Source organism: Thamnophis sirtalis, unplaced genomic scaffold, assembly GCF_051295495.1.
Source record: "Thamnophis sirtalis isolate CommonGarterSnake01/CBP01778 unplaced genomic scaffold, rThaSir2_p1.2 scaffold_9, whole genome shotgun sequence".
NCBI lineage: Eukaryota > Metazoa > Chordata > Lepidosauria > Squamata > Natricidae > Thamnophis > Thamnophis sirtalis.
Window position 1 is genome coordinate 70,036,705 of NW_028261389.1, and position 16,772 is coordinate 70,053,476.

The following is a 16,772-nucleotide window of genomic DNA, read 5'->3' on the forward strand; positions in this document are numbered from 1 at the left end:
TCCGGTTTGGGCGCTCGGTGCCGAAAAGGTTTGCCATCACTGCAACAGAGTCATTTTTCAGTCCTTTCCAGCTCATAAAACAGGAGATACAAATTGGATCTTAGATTTCTACTGATGCTTACTGTGTTTGAGTAAATGCCTCAGCATAAATGCTTTGGTTATGCAAGAAAACTAGCCTGGGATGACCACACTTTGCTTGCAGAGACTTTATAAAACACTAAACAATTGCAACGATACAGCAAAAGTAGAAAAAAATTACTTTCAGCTGATTTCTGATGAAAAAAAATGAAACAATTTGCTAATATGAACCTGTATTGGAAAAAATGACACTTCTATTCACAAGAATACTAAGGATTTAATCTGGAATGAACAATAGTGGCAAAAACTAACTTTAATCCTTCCCTCTTCAAGGGCTGAAAACGGAAGGACTGTTTCGAAGATCATCGGGCATCAAAACTATTCAAGAGATTCAAAAACTTTACAATCAAGGTAAGCGGCCCTTTTATTAAAGTAAAGGTTCCCCTCGCACATATATGCTAGTCGTTCCCAACTCTAGGGGGCGGTGCTCCTCTCTGTTTCAAAGCCGAAGGGCTAGCGCGGTCTGAAGATGTCTCCGTGGTCATGTGGCCGGCATGACTCAATGCCTAAGGCGCATGGAACGCTGTTACCTTCCCACCAAAGGTGGTTGCTATTTTCCTACTTGCTTTTACATGCTTTAGGAACTGTTAGGTTGGCAGAAGCTGGGACAAGTAACAGGAGCTCACTCCATTATGCGGTACTAGGGATTCGAACCGCCAAACTGCCTACCTTTCTGATTGGCAAGCTCAGTGTCTTAGCCACTGAGCCACCTGAGTCCCTGGCCCTTTTATTAGCAAGAAGTAAAGACTCATTTTCATCAGTTGTTTGATTAATCACAAAACCCTTTAAAAGTGAAATACCATATTAGATAGGCGAGGAGTAAGGGCATCTGTTAATGGGTGGGAAAGTGGTCGAACGTTCAAAGAGAAAAATGTGTGCACACCTGAGCAGGTGCAGCTATGAGAGGCAACTCGCCAGAGCCAACTTGCCATGGCCAACACTCCATAGGACAATGCAACAATTCAGTTTAATGGTTTAAAATGGTTTTTAAAGTTCTTTTAATTTTTGTCATTCGCATTTCAATTTGTCCCTCCTTTGGGATACGCAATATTAGTGTAACTCTTGTTCTGTGGCAAATTGTGCCGTAGCGAATTGGCTGTGGCGAGTTGGTCAATCGTGAGTTGGCCACAGTAAGTTGACTGTGGTGCATTGGCTCTGGTGAGCTGTCCCAGAGGAGGGGTTATAAAGTCAAGATGACATCTGCAAAGCATAAGGAGAAAAGTTTCACCACCTTAAAACTTATCTAGAGCATCAAAAATGCAGCCAAAGCTCCCAATTTGGGCTTGTGAATATTTGGTGCTGGGAATAGCAGCAATTAAATGCCACCTCAGGAACACAATTTCTGCCCGCTTGATTCAAGCAGTCTCCCTTGATTTATTTATGTTGCTCATGGATGAACACGGGTCTTTCAATCTCTCTCGTGCATGTTACTGGTCTTTCCTAATAAAAGAAAATATTAGTATAGTATAGCCTTTATTGTCATTGTACATCATGTATGCAATGAAATTGGTTTTAGCCTCACTGGTGCACTCTATGACAAAAAACATAAACAACATAAATAGTATAAAGAATAATCCCTATGCAAGTAATTAGGAAACAGAAAGAAAAACTAGTCATATGTTTCCGCATGTACATGGAGTGATTGTGGTTGTGATCAAGATATAGTATATCTAATATATATTTAGATAGAATGAATCATATAGCTAATCATATATTAGATATATGATTGATTAAACAAATGCCATCTTTTATTTTTATGAGAAAAGGATATACTGATTCTCCCCAGTTAGTTAATACACGAAATATATACTAGCAAGATACTTTTCTTTTTAATTTAACCAGTTCAAATTGGTCCCCACGCCACGCTAGATCTTTAATAGATTGGAGAGACCTTAACCTTAAATCAAGAAGGAAGAAGGTAGGACCAGCATTTAAAGCAGTTTGTACAATGAGTCGTGACCAGTTTAGATTGATGGTTTCATAACAGCTATGAAATGACAAATTGAGAATCCCGCATAACTTGATTTTCTCTAAACAGCAATATCACCTCCTCTGCTTTTTGCTATTTATTTATTTTTTACTCTTTTTTTGTAGATACGATGTCAAAAGAAATCATTTGTGAAATGCACTGGAGTCATTTTATGAAATGTTTTTATAGTGCAAATATCTTGCTGCTAGATAATAACATACCATTATCACCACAATAAGGGGCGGGGGAGAGAATATGCAGTATAAGATTATTCTATCTCTTATCTGATATAAAATCAAATTATGTTGGGGAAAAAAATAAATATAGTTTTTGATAAACTTCACAAACTCTCTTACGTGGAAAAGATATGCATTTGAGCCAGATTACAGCCAATGGAAAAATGGAAATAATGTTCAGATTATAGCTCTAGCAAGAAGGGTTTTGAGGTTATGAAGTAGATGGGTAGTTGGGTAGGTAAGGAAAATGGAGAACTGCCCACCTCATTGCAAGGTGACTATGGGAGACTTATAACATCAAAATAAGTAAGATAGGTAGGTGGGTCGGTGGGTGGGTGGATAGATATGGTAGGTAGGTGGATAGATGGATGGATAGATATGGTAGATAAGTAGGTGGATGGATGGATGATGAAGGGAGGGAGGGAGGGAGGGATAGTTAGACAATATAAGAGGATGGATGGAAGAGAGAGAGAGACATGATGGATGGATGGATGATAGATAGATAGATAGATAGATAGATAGATAGATAGATAGATAGATAGATAGATAGATAGATAGATATAGATTGTTTTTGATGTTGACGGACATACGTATGGGTATGTATAGTTGTATAAATGTGTGTGTGTGTGTGTGTATGTATGTGTGTGTATACACATGGACACACACATGTAAAATCACAATAGAATCATAATAAAATACAAATTATAACTAATACTCCCTGCCCCAAGCTAACTGGAAGAACCAGATCTTCAAGCGTGAGTGGGAGCCAATCTCACCTCAGGGAGCAAGATGTTCCAAAGGGCAAGGGCCATGCTGAAATTCCTTGACTGACAGAATCTGCAGCATGCTTTCTCTGGCGGTACTAGTGGGGCGGGCCTGTCCCTTAGGGGTTAAAAAAGTTCGTTAAGTAACTTGGATCCATGCCATGCAAGGCTTCATATAACTATATCTATATCTATATCTATATCTATATCTATATCTATATCTATATCTATCTATATCTATATCTATATCTATATCTATATCTATCTATCTATCTATCTATCTATCTATCTATCTATCTATCTATCTATCTATCTATCTATCTGGCTGTGTGTGTGTGTGTGTGTGTGAGAGAGAGAGAGAGAGAGAGAGCAATGTCAATCAAACTTGGTACATAGATTACTTACTCTCTGGAAACAAATACTGTGGGGGTAAGACACCCCTACACCTCTCGGGATGTATGTTCTGTTAGGATACAGCCTGTTGTGCCTTAAAATGGCTTCTACCATACTGCCTTAAAACAGCTTCTACTTTACAGTTCTGTGGAGTTACCATAGTAACAACTTCACACTACTCCACAAGGGGGCTCCCTCTGGCAAGGGGAAAAATCCAACATTACAAATCATGGACGTTCATGGAAGGAGGGTTGGGATAAATAAATACCTGGGCGGTGGCGGGTTATCAGCTAGTAAGTAATAAACAACATCTGAAATTGCATTCAGGAGCAAACCAGCAATAAGTGCAACTCAAGGAAGAGTAATGTAACATGGGCCACTCTAGAGGCACCAAAGATTGTCCATGCTGCTGAACTCTGGACCAGTTGAAGCTTCTAAAAGTTCTTCAAGGGTAGCCCCATGTAGAATGCATTGCAGTAGTACAAGGCTGAGATGACCGGGCTTTGAGTGACTGTGCAGGGACTCCTGACCCAGGAAAGAGTATGAAAGGTGTTTGAATTAAATCCTCTTATTTACAATTTTTTATTTGTATTCTTTGGCATTTTCTGTTGCAGGAAAATCTGTTGATTTTGATGAATATGGCGATATTCACATCCCTGGAGTAATCCTGAAGGCTTTTCTCCGAGAACTTCCTGAACCTTTACTGACCTTCCCAATGTATGATCAGATCGTTCAAATCACTAGTGAGTCACTTTCCACAAATATATGGCTTTGACTCATCTGTACCTTCGAGTGGCAAGCACATATTTTCTGAATAGTAAAACACGGTGAAGTTAGACAGTTCTTAGCAATGTAGATCTCTGCAAAGGAGATGAATGTGTCGTGATGCACCCTCTCTAACTGTGTGGGCTGAAAACTGGCTTTCACCTTAATATCAGATTTTTCAGAGTGTTTATTGCTTGTATTTCTCTGAGCCAGGGGTGGGATTGAAATAATTTAACAATCGATCCTTTGCCCTAATGATTTCTTCCAACAACCAGTTCATCAAACTGCTCAGAAAGTTACCAACCGGTTCTCCCGAAGTGGTGCGAACTGGCTGAATCCCACCCCTGCTCTGAGCCCCATGAGACCTGTGCGAAGCCTACAAGGCTTGATTGGCCAAGACACAGAGAAATCTTTGGTCCTGCTCCTCAGTCACATCTTCTGGAATTTTGAAAAGGGACGACTGAAATTGGGTTGCGTGTGATAGGCAGTAATGTGGCCGGACACATGACCGAACTGGTTCTATCCCGCCATCTTTATTTTCTGGTCTGCATATGCGCAGAACAATCTTCATTGAAAAAAATGTAATTTTCCCTCTTTTTTAATGGTGTGTGCATGGCAGTCCCGGAGAGGTCACAAAAACAGGCATTTTTGCCCTTCCCCAGTCTCCAGAAGCACTCTGCAGACTTCAGCAGGGCTGGGGGGAGGGAAAATTTCCCCAGTTTTTGCAGAAAATGGCCCATTTTCCACCTATGTTTTGCAAAAACGGAGGCGTTTTTCTCTTCCCCCAGCCCTGCTGAAGCTTGCAGAGTGCTTCTGGGGGCTGGGGAAGACAAAAACCTTTTTTTTTACTGGATAGTTTGCAGGTGCTCCCATACTCCCCCACCCCCGTCAAAACTTTTCACCACTGTTTTGGTGGGCATGGCTTGGTGAGGGGGTGTGTACGTGAGTGATGTCAAGTTGGCCACGCCCACTCAGTCACATGCCCCCATCTAGCCATGCCCACTGAACCGGTAGTAAAAACATTTGAAACCTGGTGTGAGGTTGAAGCTGCAAGGTGGTAGCAGAAGATCAGAGAGCGAGAGCGAGAGCGAGAGAGAGAGAGAGAGAGAGAGAGAGAGAGAGAGAGAGTGTCATTATGGATACACAATGTAAAAGCCTACCACATCTTGGTCTGTTAAAAAGAACAGCAACAATTCCATGATTGTTGAAAGGGTGGAAGAAAGAAACATGGGTTTTGAATTCTGGAATTGCTTGGAAGGAAGAAAAACAAGAGACTCACTTTTTATGTTGTGTGTGGAACACGTGAGGACTTGGGAGAAGATGAAGGTTTTCAGTATGGGCGTGGAGCTCAAGGAAAGTAGCAGCATTCCCTGCTCATCTGAGTAGGATTTTGCTAAATACCAAAAGTGGAAAGTCCAGCTGAAGTGTCATTGTTTAGGCTACAAGTCCAGACTTAGGCAGAAGAAATTGAGTGGCCACAGAAAGGATCATTTCTAGAGGAACCATGTGCCTTGTGGTAGGGCCTGCACCAAATGGATGTTGGCTGATTTTAAAAAAGATGAGCAGGGCTGAGACATTTAGTAATAGAAATAAATAAGAGTTTGGGATCAAAGTGTGTCGGGATCAAAAAAGTCAAGATGGCAGCCACACCCACAACTGAAGCTCATGTAGCGGGTGGTGCTCATCTCCATTTCAAACTGAAGAGCCAGCGCTGTCCGAAGATGTCTCCGTGGTCATGTGGCCAGCATGACTAAATGCTGAAGGTGCACGGAACACTGTTACTTTCCCACCAAAGGTGGTTCCTATTTTTCTACTTGCATTTTTACATGCTTTCAAAATGCTAGGTTGACAGAAGCTGGGACAAGTAATGGAGCTCACTCCGTTATACAGCGCTAGGGATTTGAACCTCCAAACTGCTGATCTTTCTGATCGACAAGCTCAGTGTCTTAGCCACTGAACCACCATGTCTCTATGCTTTATACAATATAAAAAAAGTTTCAATCAGGCAAACTTTTGGTTTAGTAATACTCATGCTTCCTAATAACTGAGGAAATATCTGAGCATGCTTCCTAATCTTATATTTTGCTATTAATGAATGTGTGTACAAAAATACTTAGTGCATCTTCTTCAGTTAGGTGATGGAGTATGGTATTATTTTCCAGTAGTCTTTCTTATATGTTTAGGTCTTCAGCTTCATCCTCCCTACCGTTGAACCAAATATTACATGGATATATCGTGGAGGAATCAAACTTAGCATAAGGGAGTATTTATCTCTACCTCATTGAATTAGGAAACAGATTTCATCCAAGCAGACCACTTCAGGAGGAAAATTTAGCTGGAATCACTGAATGAAATGGTTAATCCCTTGTCTTTTCTTATAGGTGTGGAAAGCAGCTTGCGAGTGACCAGATGCAAAGAAATTGTACACAGTCTTCCTGAGCACAATTATGTTGTGCTAAAGTTTCTGATGTGTTTTCTCCATATGGTTGGTACAAATTAAATCCCCAACTTTGTTGCTGTTTTGAAACTTTCTCTTAACTGAGTCTTCTGCTACCAGACCCAAAGTGTTTTCTGCAGGGTGCGGTCAAAAAAGTCAAGAGATGGCTGATGCAATGGGGTGATTGACACTGCCTCATTCTTGATGATGAGTACCGCATCCTAGCAGCCATCAGGATTTTTACCATAACCTGCAGAAAATCTGGTACCCATAATGGTATGTAGGAAGGACCTTTGGAAATAGGAAGAATAGCCACAACCTAGACAATAATCCAGTAAACAAAATTTGAGGCCAACGGAGGGGTGCAGAAAGGAGGGTCTCAGAAGTCCCTCCCTAGTTTTGGGGAAAGTAAAAGTAAAGAAGGGACAAGTGTGAAGAAGAGACTTCTTAGGAATATTTTACATGGGTTTTTAAATCAAATTTTAAGGAGGGGCAGGGGAGTTGATTCGGATGGCTCAGACAGGCTTGGGAGGGGAGTCTGCCAGGACACAGGCCAGAGCTAGCTAATGGGCACGGGTCGGGAGTGCTGGGAAGGGTTGGGATTCCGGGGGAGACATTAAGCCATTCCATTGGGGGGGTCCACCATCTCTACTGTTTGTGGGAGAGGCAGATATGGTGGGGGCCGAGGGCCAAATTATGTTCGGGGACACGGGTTTGCTGTTTAAGAGCGATCACGCGTTCTGACCCTCATCACCCTTCTCACATCCCCAGGTGCTCGGGATTACAGGACCCTGGTCTCCGGCTGGTGTCGCTTAACGCCAGGTCCATGGTACATAAGGCTCCCCTCATTTACGACCTCATACAAGAGGGTAGAGCGGACCTGGTGTGCGATACAGAGACCTGGTGGGCCATGAGAGGGGTGTTCCCCTTAGTGAATTATGCCCACCAGGCTTACGGGTGTTTCACCAGCCGAGAGCCCAGGGCAGGGGCGGGGTGGTGGTGGTGATGGTGGCAGTGGTTATTAAGGAAAGTCTCAGACCTCAGGAGGTCACTGTGCCTCAGATAGGTGGGTGTGAGTCCCTTTTTGTGAAATGGGGCCTTGGAGTTCAGGTGGACCTTTTTTTTACATACCTGTCTCCCTGCTATGTTTCATCGGCCCTGCCGGAGCTGCTGGATGTGTTAACTGGATTGGCGGTTGATTTCCCCAGGCTTATGATCCTGGGGGATTTCAACTTGCCCTCCATTGGCGAGACATCCGAGTCAGCTTGGGAGTTCATGGCTTCCATGACGGCTATGGACCTAACTCAGTTAATTCAAGACCCCACCCATAATGCGGGACACACATTCGACCTGATTTTTGTCCCTGGGCAGTGGATGAATGACCTAGATTTAGGGGATATTTCTATCCAACCCTTGTCATGGTCGGATCATTTCCTCATCAGGCTTGATTTCCATACTGCTACCCCTCACCGCAGGGAGGCGGAACCGACTAGATGGTTCCGCCCCAGGCACCTGATGGACCCTGAAAGGTTCCTGATGGAGCTTGGGACTTTTCCTGAATCCCTTGCTCAACCGAAGCCCTAGTGGAAACCTGGGATAGGGCGGCCAATGAGGCTTTGGATCGTGTTGTGCCTTTGCGGCTTCTGACCCGGTGTCGATCCCGGGTAGCTCCCCGGTTTACCCAGGAGCTCCGGGAGATGAAACGCCGGAAAAGACGCCTAGAGAGTGGTTGGAGGGCCAGCCGGTCCGAATCTGATCGAACACTAGTAAGAATTAAATCCTACTTAGTGGCGATAAAAGCGGCAAAAAGCAACATTTTTCCGCTCTTATCGGGTCCGCAGCATTTTTAATGTTATTGTTAATCTTAATTGGGTTTGTTTTTTGGATATTCTATCTAATTTTTTTTTTAACTTTTGTAATATGTGTTTTTTTAATGTTGTATGCCGCCCTGAGTCCTTGGGAGAAGGGCAGCATATAAATCCAATAAACCAAACCAAACCAAGTTAAGATTTAGTTATTGTAAATTTGCAATAAAGGCTGGTGCTTCTTTGGATTACCTCAAAAGGCGAACAGTTCCAGATGAAACTTTTATTCTAAGTTTATCATTACATTTGCCAATTCTCATCCATTACTGCAGACTGTTTCAGTCACAGCTTGTTTTGCTACAAAGAGTAATTTATATGTGACTTTCTTTTTCTGCCATGATCCTCAGCTTCCATTGATTCAAGAGCAGAGGTGGGTTTCTGCTGGTTCGCCCCAGATTGAGTGAACCGGTAATGGCGGCAGCGGGAGGCTCCACTCACCCGCCTGGATGCTTCTGCACATGTGCAGAAGCATTGGGCAGGCGAACATGCGCAAGCACACGAACGAACCAGTAGTAAAATGAAACCCACCACTGTTCAAGGGCCACCTGGGCTTTTTGTGGCTGCGAAAATCTTCACAAAATGTGCAGGACCAGGGGCTACTTAAATTGGATCCTCCTCCTCCTCTCATTTCAGGTTTAGTAAGAACAAAGACAAGCAAAATGGAGCGAGCTCCATTTTGCTTTTTAAAAGTCCATCAGTATATTAGTAGAACAAAATGAAATATGTTAACACTGTTAATGATATCTAGCTAGGATGTGATGGAATTATAGTTATGTTAATATTGTTAACTGTGGATAATTAACAGTAAAATGATTATTATATGAAAATTGAATTTGGGGATTTATGCCACCTATAGAAAACAGAATAACAGATGAAAAATGAAATGATGAATTTGGTTTACTTCTGAAAGGGCAAAAAATGATATTGTCCATGCGTTATGAAAAAAATTAAGTTTAAGATGGAAATATGGGAAGAAAATAATATGGCTCAAATTAGGAAGGGTATTATGATGTAAAATGATGTATATGAGAGAATGTAAAAGGGGGAAAACGCCAAATAACACTTTGTTTACAAAAAGAATTTAAAATTTGTAACCAAAAAAAAAAGTTTATTTGCAAAAAAAAAAAAGTCCATCAGAGAGCAATTTCTCTGACTTCTTTAGGCCATGCTTCTCACAGGTGTTCCTGAATGCCTGCCCAGGAATCCAGATTGACCACCTAACTATTTCAGGTCAAAGTTTACCTCTACAATCTCCAAATTCCCATTCCTCTTCTAGCAGGTTTCCTTCTACCTGTGGATAAAGAAGAAACAGAGAATTCATGCCCGTAACATCCATGCCATGCTGAAACAGACTTTTCAACATAGAATGGCTATTAGGATTTTGGATTTTGGATTTAACTTTATTTATATGCCACCCTTTTCCCTGAGGGGACTCAGGGCGGCTCACAATCCAGGGGGAGGGAAAAAACAAAACAAGATACACACATAAGACAATACATCATTAAAAAAAAACGCAACAGTCATACTATTCGGGTGGGGTTGAAATCTTTAGCCCCAGGCCTGTCGGGACAGCCAGGTTTTTAGGGCTATGCGGAAGGTCTGGAGGGTGGTGAGGGTACGAATCTCCATGGGGAGTTCGTTCCATAGGGTCGGAGCAGCCACCGAGAAGGCTCTCCTCCGGGTAGTTGCCAGTCGACATTGACCGGCTGATGGGATTCGGAGGAGGCCTAATCTGTGGGATCTTATTGGCCTAGTGGAGGTAATTGGCAGTAGGCGGTCTCTCAAGTACCCAGATCCAATACCATGAAGGGCTTTGAAGGTGACAACAAGCACCTTGAAGCGCACCCAGAGATCAACAGGTAGCCAGTGCAGCTCGCGGAGGATAGGTGTTACGTGGGTGAAACGAGGTGCACCCACGATCGCTCGCGCGGCTGCATTCTGGACCAGCTGAAGTCGCCGAATGCTCTTCAAGGGCAGCCCCATGTAGAGCACATTGCAGTACTCCAGCCTAGAGGTCACAAGGGCACGAGTGACTGTTGTGAGAGCCTCCCGGTTCAGGTAGGGACGCAACTGGTGCACCAGGCGAACCTGGGCAAATGCCCCCCTGGTCACAGCTGACAAATGGTGTTCAAAAGTCAGCTGTGGGTCCAGGAGGACTCCCAAGTTGCGGACCCTATCTGAGGGGCGTAGTATTTGACCCCCCAGCCTGAGAGATGGAACACTTGGCCAATTATTGGGAGGGAAGCACAGCAGCCACTCGGTCTTATCTGGATTGAGTACAAGTATTGAGTATTACAGACTTGGAGTAAACTGGAAATGTATAATTAGTTCATGCAGTCACTCTCTATGTACTCTCTCTCCCACACAATTATGTATATTTATTTTATTTTCTTAAGAGTTTTGGCCAGCTGCCTAAAAAGCAATAGTACAGGACAGTGGAGCCACCTGCTCCTTCATGAGCTTCAGAATTGAAATGTCAGGGGCAGACTGAAAAAAAGGCTTTGGTACATTGTGTATGCAATGTTGATTTAAAAAAAGAGCTCAGCTTCACTCCGGCAATTATGGACGTTATTTTGATTTTTTTTTCAAATACTTTCTGCCCAGAATCTGTACCTTGCTAGACGTGTTGAATCTGTTCTGATTTCTATGTCTTTCTTTCTCCAGGTGTCGCAGGAAACTATTTTCAACAAAATGACCGGTTCTAATCTTGCTTGTGTCTTTGGCTTGAATTTAATCTGGCCACCCAAAAGTGCTCCGTCCTTCAGCACCTTGGTGCCTATAAATCTTTTTGTGGAGTCGCTGATCGATTTCTATCCCATCATCTTCAGTTCGCGAAAGGTGCCTGGTGAACGTTTGCCTTGAAAATCAAGAGACTGGGGACTGTAAGGAACACGCACACACTCCACTCCTTCCCACACTTTTCTAGGCAAGGAAGCAGGATGAATTCCCATGTTACAAGGCAAGTGTCGGAGGAGGAGAACCGTGTTAGTTTATGGGAGCAAAAAATAAAAAATCAGGAGTCTAGCAGGCCCTTTTCTAATTCATGCATTTTTATTAAACAGTAGCCGCTTTCATGAATTCTGGCCTTTTTTGCACTACCCACCACCCCTCGTTTGCTTAGCTCAGCATCAGTGCTCAAACAATTCTCTTCCTTGGGGCCATCCTCCTTTGTAAGCCCTTTAAAAAATGCATGAAATCACCAAGCCGTCTGTTTTTCAGGGACATTAATGCCTGAGCTGTGAGTACTGATTGAATGATAAACCAAGACTTCTTTTGCTTCGTTGGGAATAAGACGGGGATTCGAAATGTGCATCTGTTGTGTTCCCCCCAGAGTGTTAGTGGCTGGTTGGACTGATTCTAGGCACGGCAAACACACAGTATTATAAAAGTTTTGAATTGCATTCAAAGAACATTTAGAAATGTAGTTCTGCGTTGCCCCTTTGCTTCCAGGCGGCTGCACCTTAAGAGAATTCTGTTTTCTAGGCAGCACATGCCAGGAATTAAATGTGCTGTTAAATCAAGCCTCATGAATTATTCAGGGGAGTTTATAAGAAAATTTCTGGTGTGAGAAATATGTGTTTCAGATTTCTCCAACTCTTAACAGAAGTCCTGGAGATGTCCCCCGCAGTGACTTTGATAACAGTTTCTCTTTACAAATGATAATTGCACAATTCCAGCTTTTGTGAGGCAGGGCGGCCCCGACAAACTCATCCCTGATTATCGGAGAGCAATTTTCAGGCCATTTCCATTGCAGAAAAGAAGGTGATTACGGGTGGGGGGGGTGTGTAATCTGCAGAAACACACATAGTGCAGTTGGACGCAGGACAATTAAAAAAGAAGAAGGGAATTGTAGCATGCAAAATCAAAACTTTTCCTTTGAAAGCTGGTGACTGACAGCGCATAAATGGAGGTAAATATTGCAGTTAAGTTAAACCACAGGGGCTTTTAAACGCTTGCAAGATTTGTCTGATTTTTTTAGAAGGTTCCAGAGAATCGGCGGCATTGAATACTTTTACTGTGCCAGACTTGACAAGGAAAAAGACAGAGTGGCTTTTTAAAACATGTCCCTGCTGTTAAGAGGGGGGAAAAATTAGAAACAATGAATGGTTTCTCCTAAGACATATATGTTCTATGAGCAAGTTGGGTAGATAGTGGACTATATTTTCATAAATTACTTTGTAAACAAAGATGTCTTGTTTACGGATTAATATTTTTCTGATACAGAAGAGAGTATTGTTGATTTTCTTGCGAGAGTTTTGAAGAGAAAACTATTGTTACTAGGCTTATTGCGGTCAGGCTGGTGATTATCCACATTGTAAGAAGGGAGATGCATTGGCTCAGTGGGTAAAATGCTGAGCTTGTCGATCAGAAAGGTTGGTAGTTTAGCGGTTCTAATCCCTAGTGCTGGATAACTGAGTGAGCTCCCTTTATTGTCCCAGCTTCTGCTAACCTAGCAGTTCGAAAGCATGTAGAAATGCAAGTAGAAAAATAGGGACCACCTTTGGTGGGAAGGTAACAGTATTCTGTGCGCCTTCTGCTTTTAGTCATGCTGGCCACATGACCACGGAGACGTCTTTGGACAGCGCTGGCTCTTCTGCTTTGAAATGGAGATGAGCACCACCCCCTAGAGTCAGGAATGACTAGCACGCATGTGTGGGGGAGCCTTTACCTTTAAGAAGGGAGAAGGGGCAAATCAAGATCTGAATTTACTCGAGTTTTGTAGGCGCTCCTTGGCCAGAATGTGTCTGCAGACTAAGAAGATGGGGTCTCCCAACAAAAATGATCCCAGATAGGCAAGCCAATCTAATGAAAAGGGATGAAGAAGAAACTAGAGTTTTGGAATGGCTGTGTTACAGTCAAGACGTAAACCTGATTGATATGTTGAAGCAAGATCAGAAAAGAGCACTTTGGGCTTCAGAACAGCCATTTGTCAGGAATGGGCAAGGGGTTGGACTAGAAGACCTCCATGGTTACTTCAAGCCCTAGGAGTCTATGAAATATTGCCTAGTCAGAGTAATTCTTCACTCCTCTGATGTGGTTTATCATCAGTTAGAGGAAGCATCTGGTAGCCACAATTGCAACTAAAGTTGTTGCAACCAATAATCTAATAATAATTTAATGTGGCAGTGCTTGCCCCTTTCTGGCGCATTGCATGTTTGATGACTTTGAAAGGCATGTTGGATGTTGTCAGGTGTTTATGACAACTCTAATAAACTTTGATCACAAAGATATCACACACACACACACACACACACACACACACACACAGAGAGAGAGAGTCTGAAAAAGAATAAAGTACCGTATTTTTCGGAGTATAAATAGCACCTTTTTCCCACAAAAAAGAGGGTGAAAATTTGGGTACGTCTTATACACTGAATACAGCATTTTTGGCCTACTGAAACCCTTTGCAAAAATGACATGTAGAGGGAGGCTTGCAAAGTGCTCCTGGGGGCTGTGGAGGGCAAAAATGAGCAATAAATCGGGTGTTTTTTACCCCAAGAGCACTCTACAAGCCTCCCAAAGCTCTACATTACCCCCACCTTTTTTTTTTTTGCAAAAAACAAGGTGTGCAGAAGGTTTGGGAGCCAGTGCACAGTGCAAAACCTTTTCTTAAAATTTACCTCTTCAAAATCATGGTGTGTCTTATATTCCAGTGCGTCTTATAGTCTGAAAAATATGGTACTTTTCACAAAACATCACCATGATATGGAATGAATCAAGACATTCAAGCAGAACATGTGGTCCAAATATTGGACAAAAATAAAGACATGGTTGGAAAAGATGATAAAACAATGTATTGAGTTAAAACCAGAAATATTTTTGCTGGGGATTTTACCTGAAACTTATAGTAAACAAAATACCTATTTAATTATTCATACATTAACTGCAGCTAGAATTGTATTTCCACAACATTGGAAAAGTGAAGTGATTCCTATTGATGAGAAGGTGATTAGGAAAATACTAGAATGTGCAGAAATGAATAGATTAATACTACTAATTAAAGACAAAGAACAAACTGAATATTATATGATGGGAAGTATTTTATCAATGGTTAGAGAATAAAAAGGGAAATTGGAAACAAAAGAAGATTAAAGAGGAATAGAAAATATGTTAAGATAGAGGTATAAATAAGATAACTTAGTATTATGAGGAAGACAATTATGTTTAGTTATTATTTATTAGAAGATACGTTAAGAGAAAAATGAATGTTAATAATGTTCAATTGTTTAATATACTACAATTTTAAGACTAGAGAATTAATATTAATGTGAATGATGTTGTTGTAAATACTGAAAGCTGTTGCACAGAGATGTTTGTATCCAGATGACACACTTTTTAAAGAAAGATGGAATGTTTATATGTTGAAAAATGAAAAATAAAAAACTTTTTTAAAAGGCAGAACATGTGATATCCATACACCCCTGAGAATATGTGAAATAGAAAAGTGCCAGCCAGGAGTATAAGAAATGGTTGCCCGAGCTCAAATGAAAATCTATCTGAACTCAAATCAGGAAGTAGGTTTACTTTCCTGGCAGAGTCTGTGATGAATAGGAGCAGGGAAGCAAGACTCTTATTTTAGAACAAATATATTGACAAGAGATGCAGATGCTAAATGAGGGGATAATAAACAAAACGTTTGAATCAATGGCATCTTATTAAGCAGGATAATTTTAGCTTGGAGAGTTCAATGAATGTCGACATTCAACAAATGCCATTGGAAAGAGAGGGTCTGATAATAATTAGACTACAGAAAACAGCCGCTGCATTTTAGCTAAATCATTGTGGTTTTAAGAATGTGAACAAATGAAGGCATGTATAAGGAATGGTTTTCGATAATCTGATAGGTTTAGTTGTAATGACTAAGTCAACTATTTTTAAGTCAACACAATATCAGTAGTTAATGTATTAAAACTTTTCAGTAAAGAATAAGAGTAAACAATTTTAGCAAAAATTTTAGCCGATAAAGGGAGATTCAGTCTTTACCAAATCCATAACTAGCTCTGGTGGTTTGGGTCCAGAAAGAAAGAGGAAAATTGCCTCAACTGGCAGGGGTTGGTTCCATAGGGGGCGTTCTGCTTATCAACTAGGTCACCTTTATGGCCAGTTTCAGCATTCTGCAGTCATGTGACTGCAATTTACAATGTTTTAAGCTGGTTACCAGCCTTTTCGGACAGTTTCTGGGAAAAAGCACCCATACAAATGAACATCAATGACCACAAGGTTCATTTAAGAACCATGATGTTTGTTTTAACAACTTTGCAAAAAGAGTTATAAAATAAGGTCTGGTTGTGTGGGCATCTTGGTTTACAATTGTCATGACTTACACCAGAAATTAGGACTACCTGAAGGCCTAATTAATAATGGGAAGGTTGAGTGGGGAATTCTGGGAGTTGATGTCCAAAGTTGGGAAGGTTGAGGAACATTAACTGAGATCATCCACTGGGTTCTGATAGGAAGAAATTTAGTGTTTACATTCTTGTAAAACTTTCATCCTTTGATAAAACTTGTTAAAATGACCCTGTAGTTTCTGGCAATCCAGTCCACTCTCACAAGTCAACTCAGAGCATAAGATCTGGCTTATGCAGAACAAGTTCTATAAAGTTAAACTACTTTACTCTCTATTTAACACACCTTGTGCAAAATAAACTTCTGGCCAGAATGCTTCTATTCCTTCTACGTAACTGATGGCAAGTTCTCTGCCAAGAGTGAGATTGTGAAAGTGGTAGGAAGGGATGAATGAAAAATGACAGTCCCTCTGCTTTGTAATGACTAGAACTAAGAAAAATATATGTTGGAATCTGCAACATGTTCTATAAATTTTAGAGTCAAATGGCTTGCAAAAATATTGGAATAGTCCTGTTTTTCCTCAAAGTTCTAATCTACCAAAATAGCTTTCTAGAATACCGTAAATCTTTGGGGGCAGGAAGGGATCTAACCCTGTTGTCTTCCAGGGGGCTCCAGAGAAAAATTGGGATTTACTAGATTCACTACATTGTTCTGCCCCTGATATAGGATGTTTTGTATATATCTCCTGAATAATAAACCAGATTTATTACAAAGTAGAAAAGTACAAAGTACAAAATAGAACAGCCTGAAACACTGCCTTGCACAACGTTCTTATAACAGCTTATTTCCTACATTTTAAAAATACTTCATTGCATTTTCTTTTAAAAAATCTATAAACTCAAAGAAGAGCATATTTTC

General features: G+C 41.4%; 1 protein-coding gene across 1 annotated transcript in view; it reads left to right on the plus strand.

Annotated features, from left to right (window-relative positions):
- Positions 1-13,817, plus strand: part of ARHGAP8 (Rho GTPase activating protein 8) — a 58,840-nt gene extending 45,023 nt beyond the window's left edge. The window contains exons 10-13 of the mRNA XM_087722215.1: positions 412-489; positions 4,115-4,243; positions 6,647-6,750; positions 11,232-13,817. Of these exons, the coding sequence (XP_087578341.1) occupies positions 412-489; positions 4,115-4,243; positions 6,647-6,750; positions 11,232-11,429 (509 nt within the window). The 3' untranslated portion in view covers positions 11,430-13,817. The remainder of the gene's footprint in view (positions 1-411; positions 490-4,114; positions 4,244-6,646; positions 6,751-11,231) is intronic.
- The last annotated feature ends 2,955 nt before the right edge of the window (positions 13,818-16,772 follow it).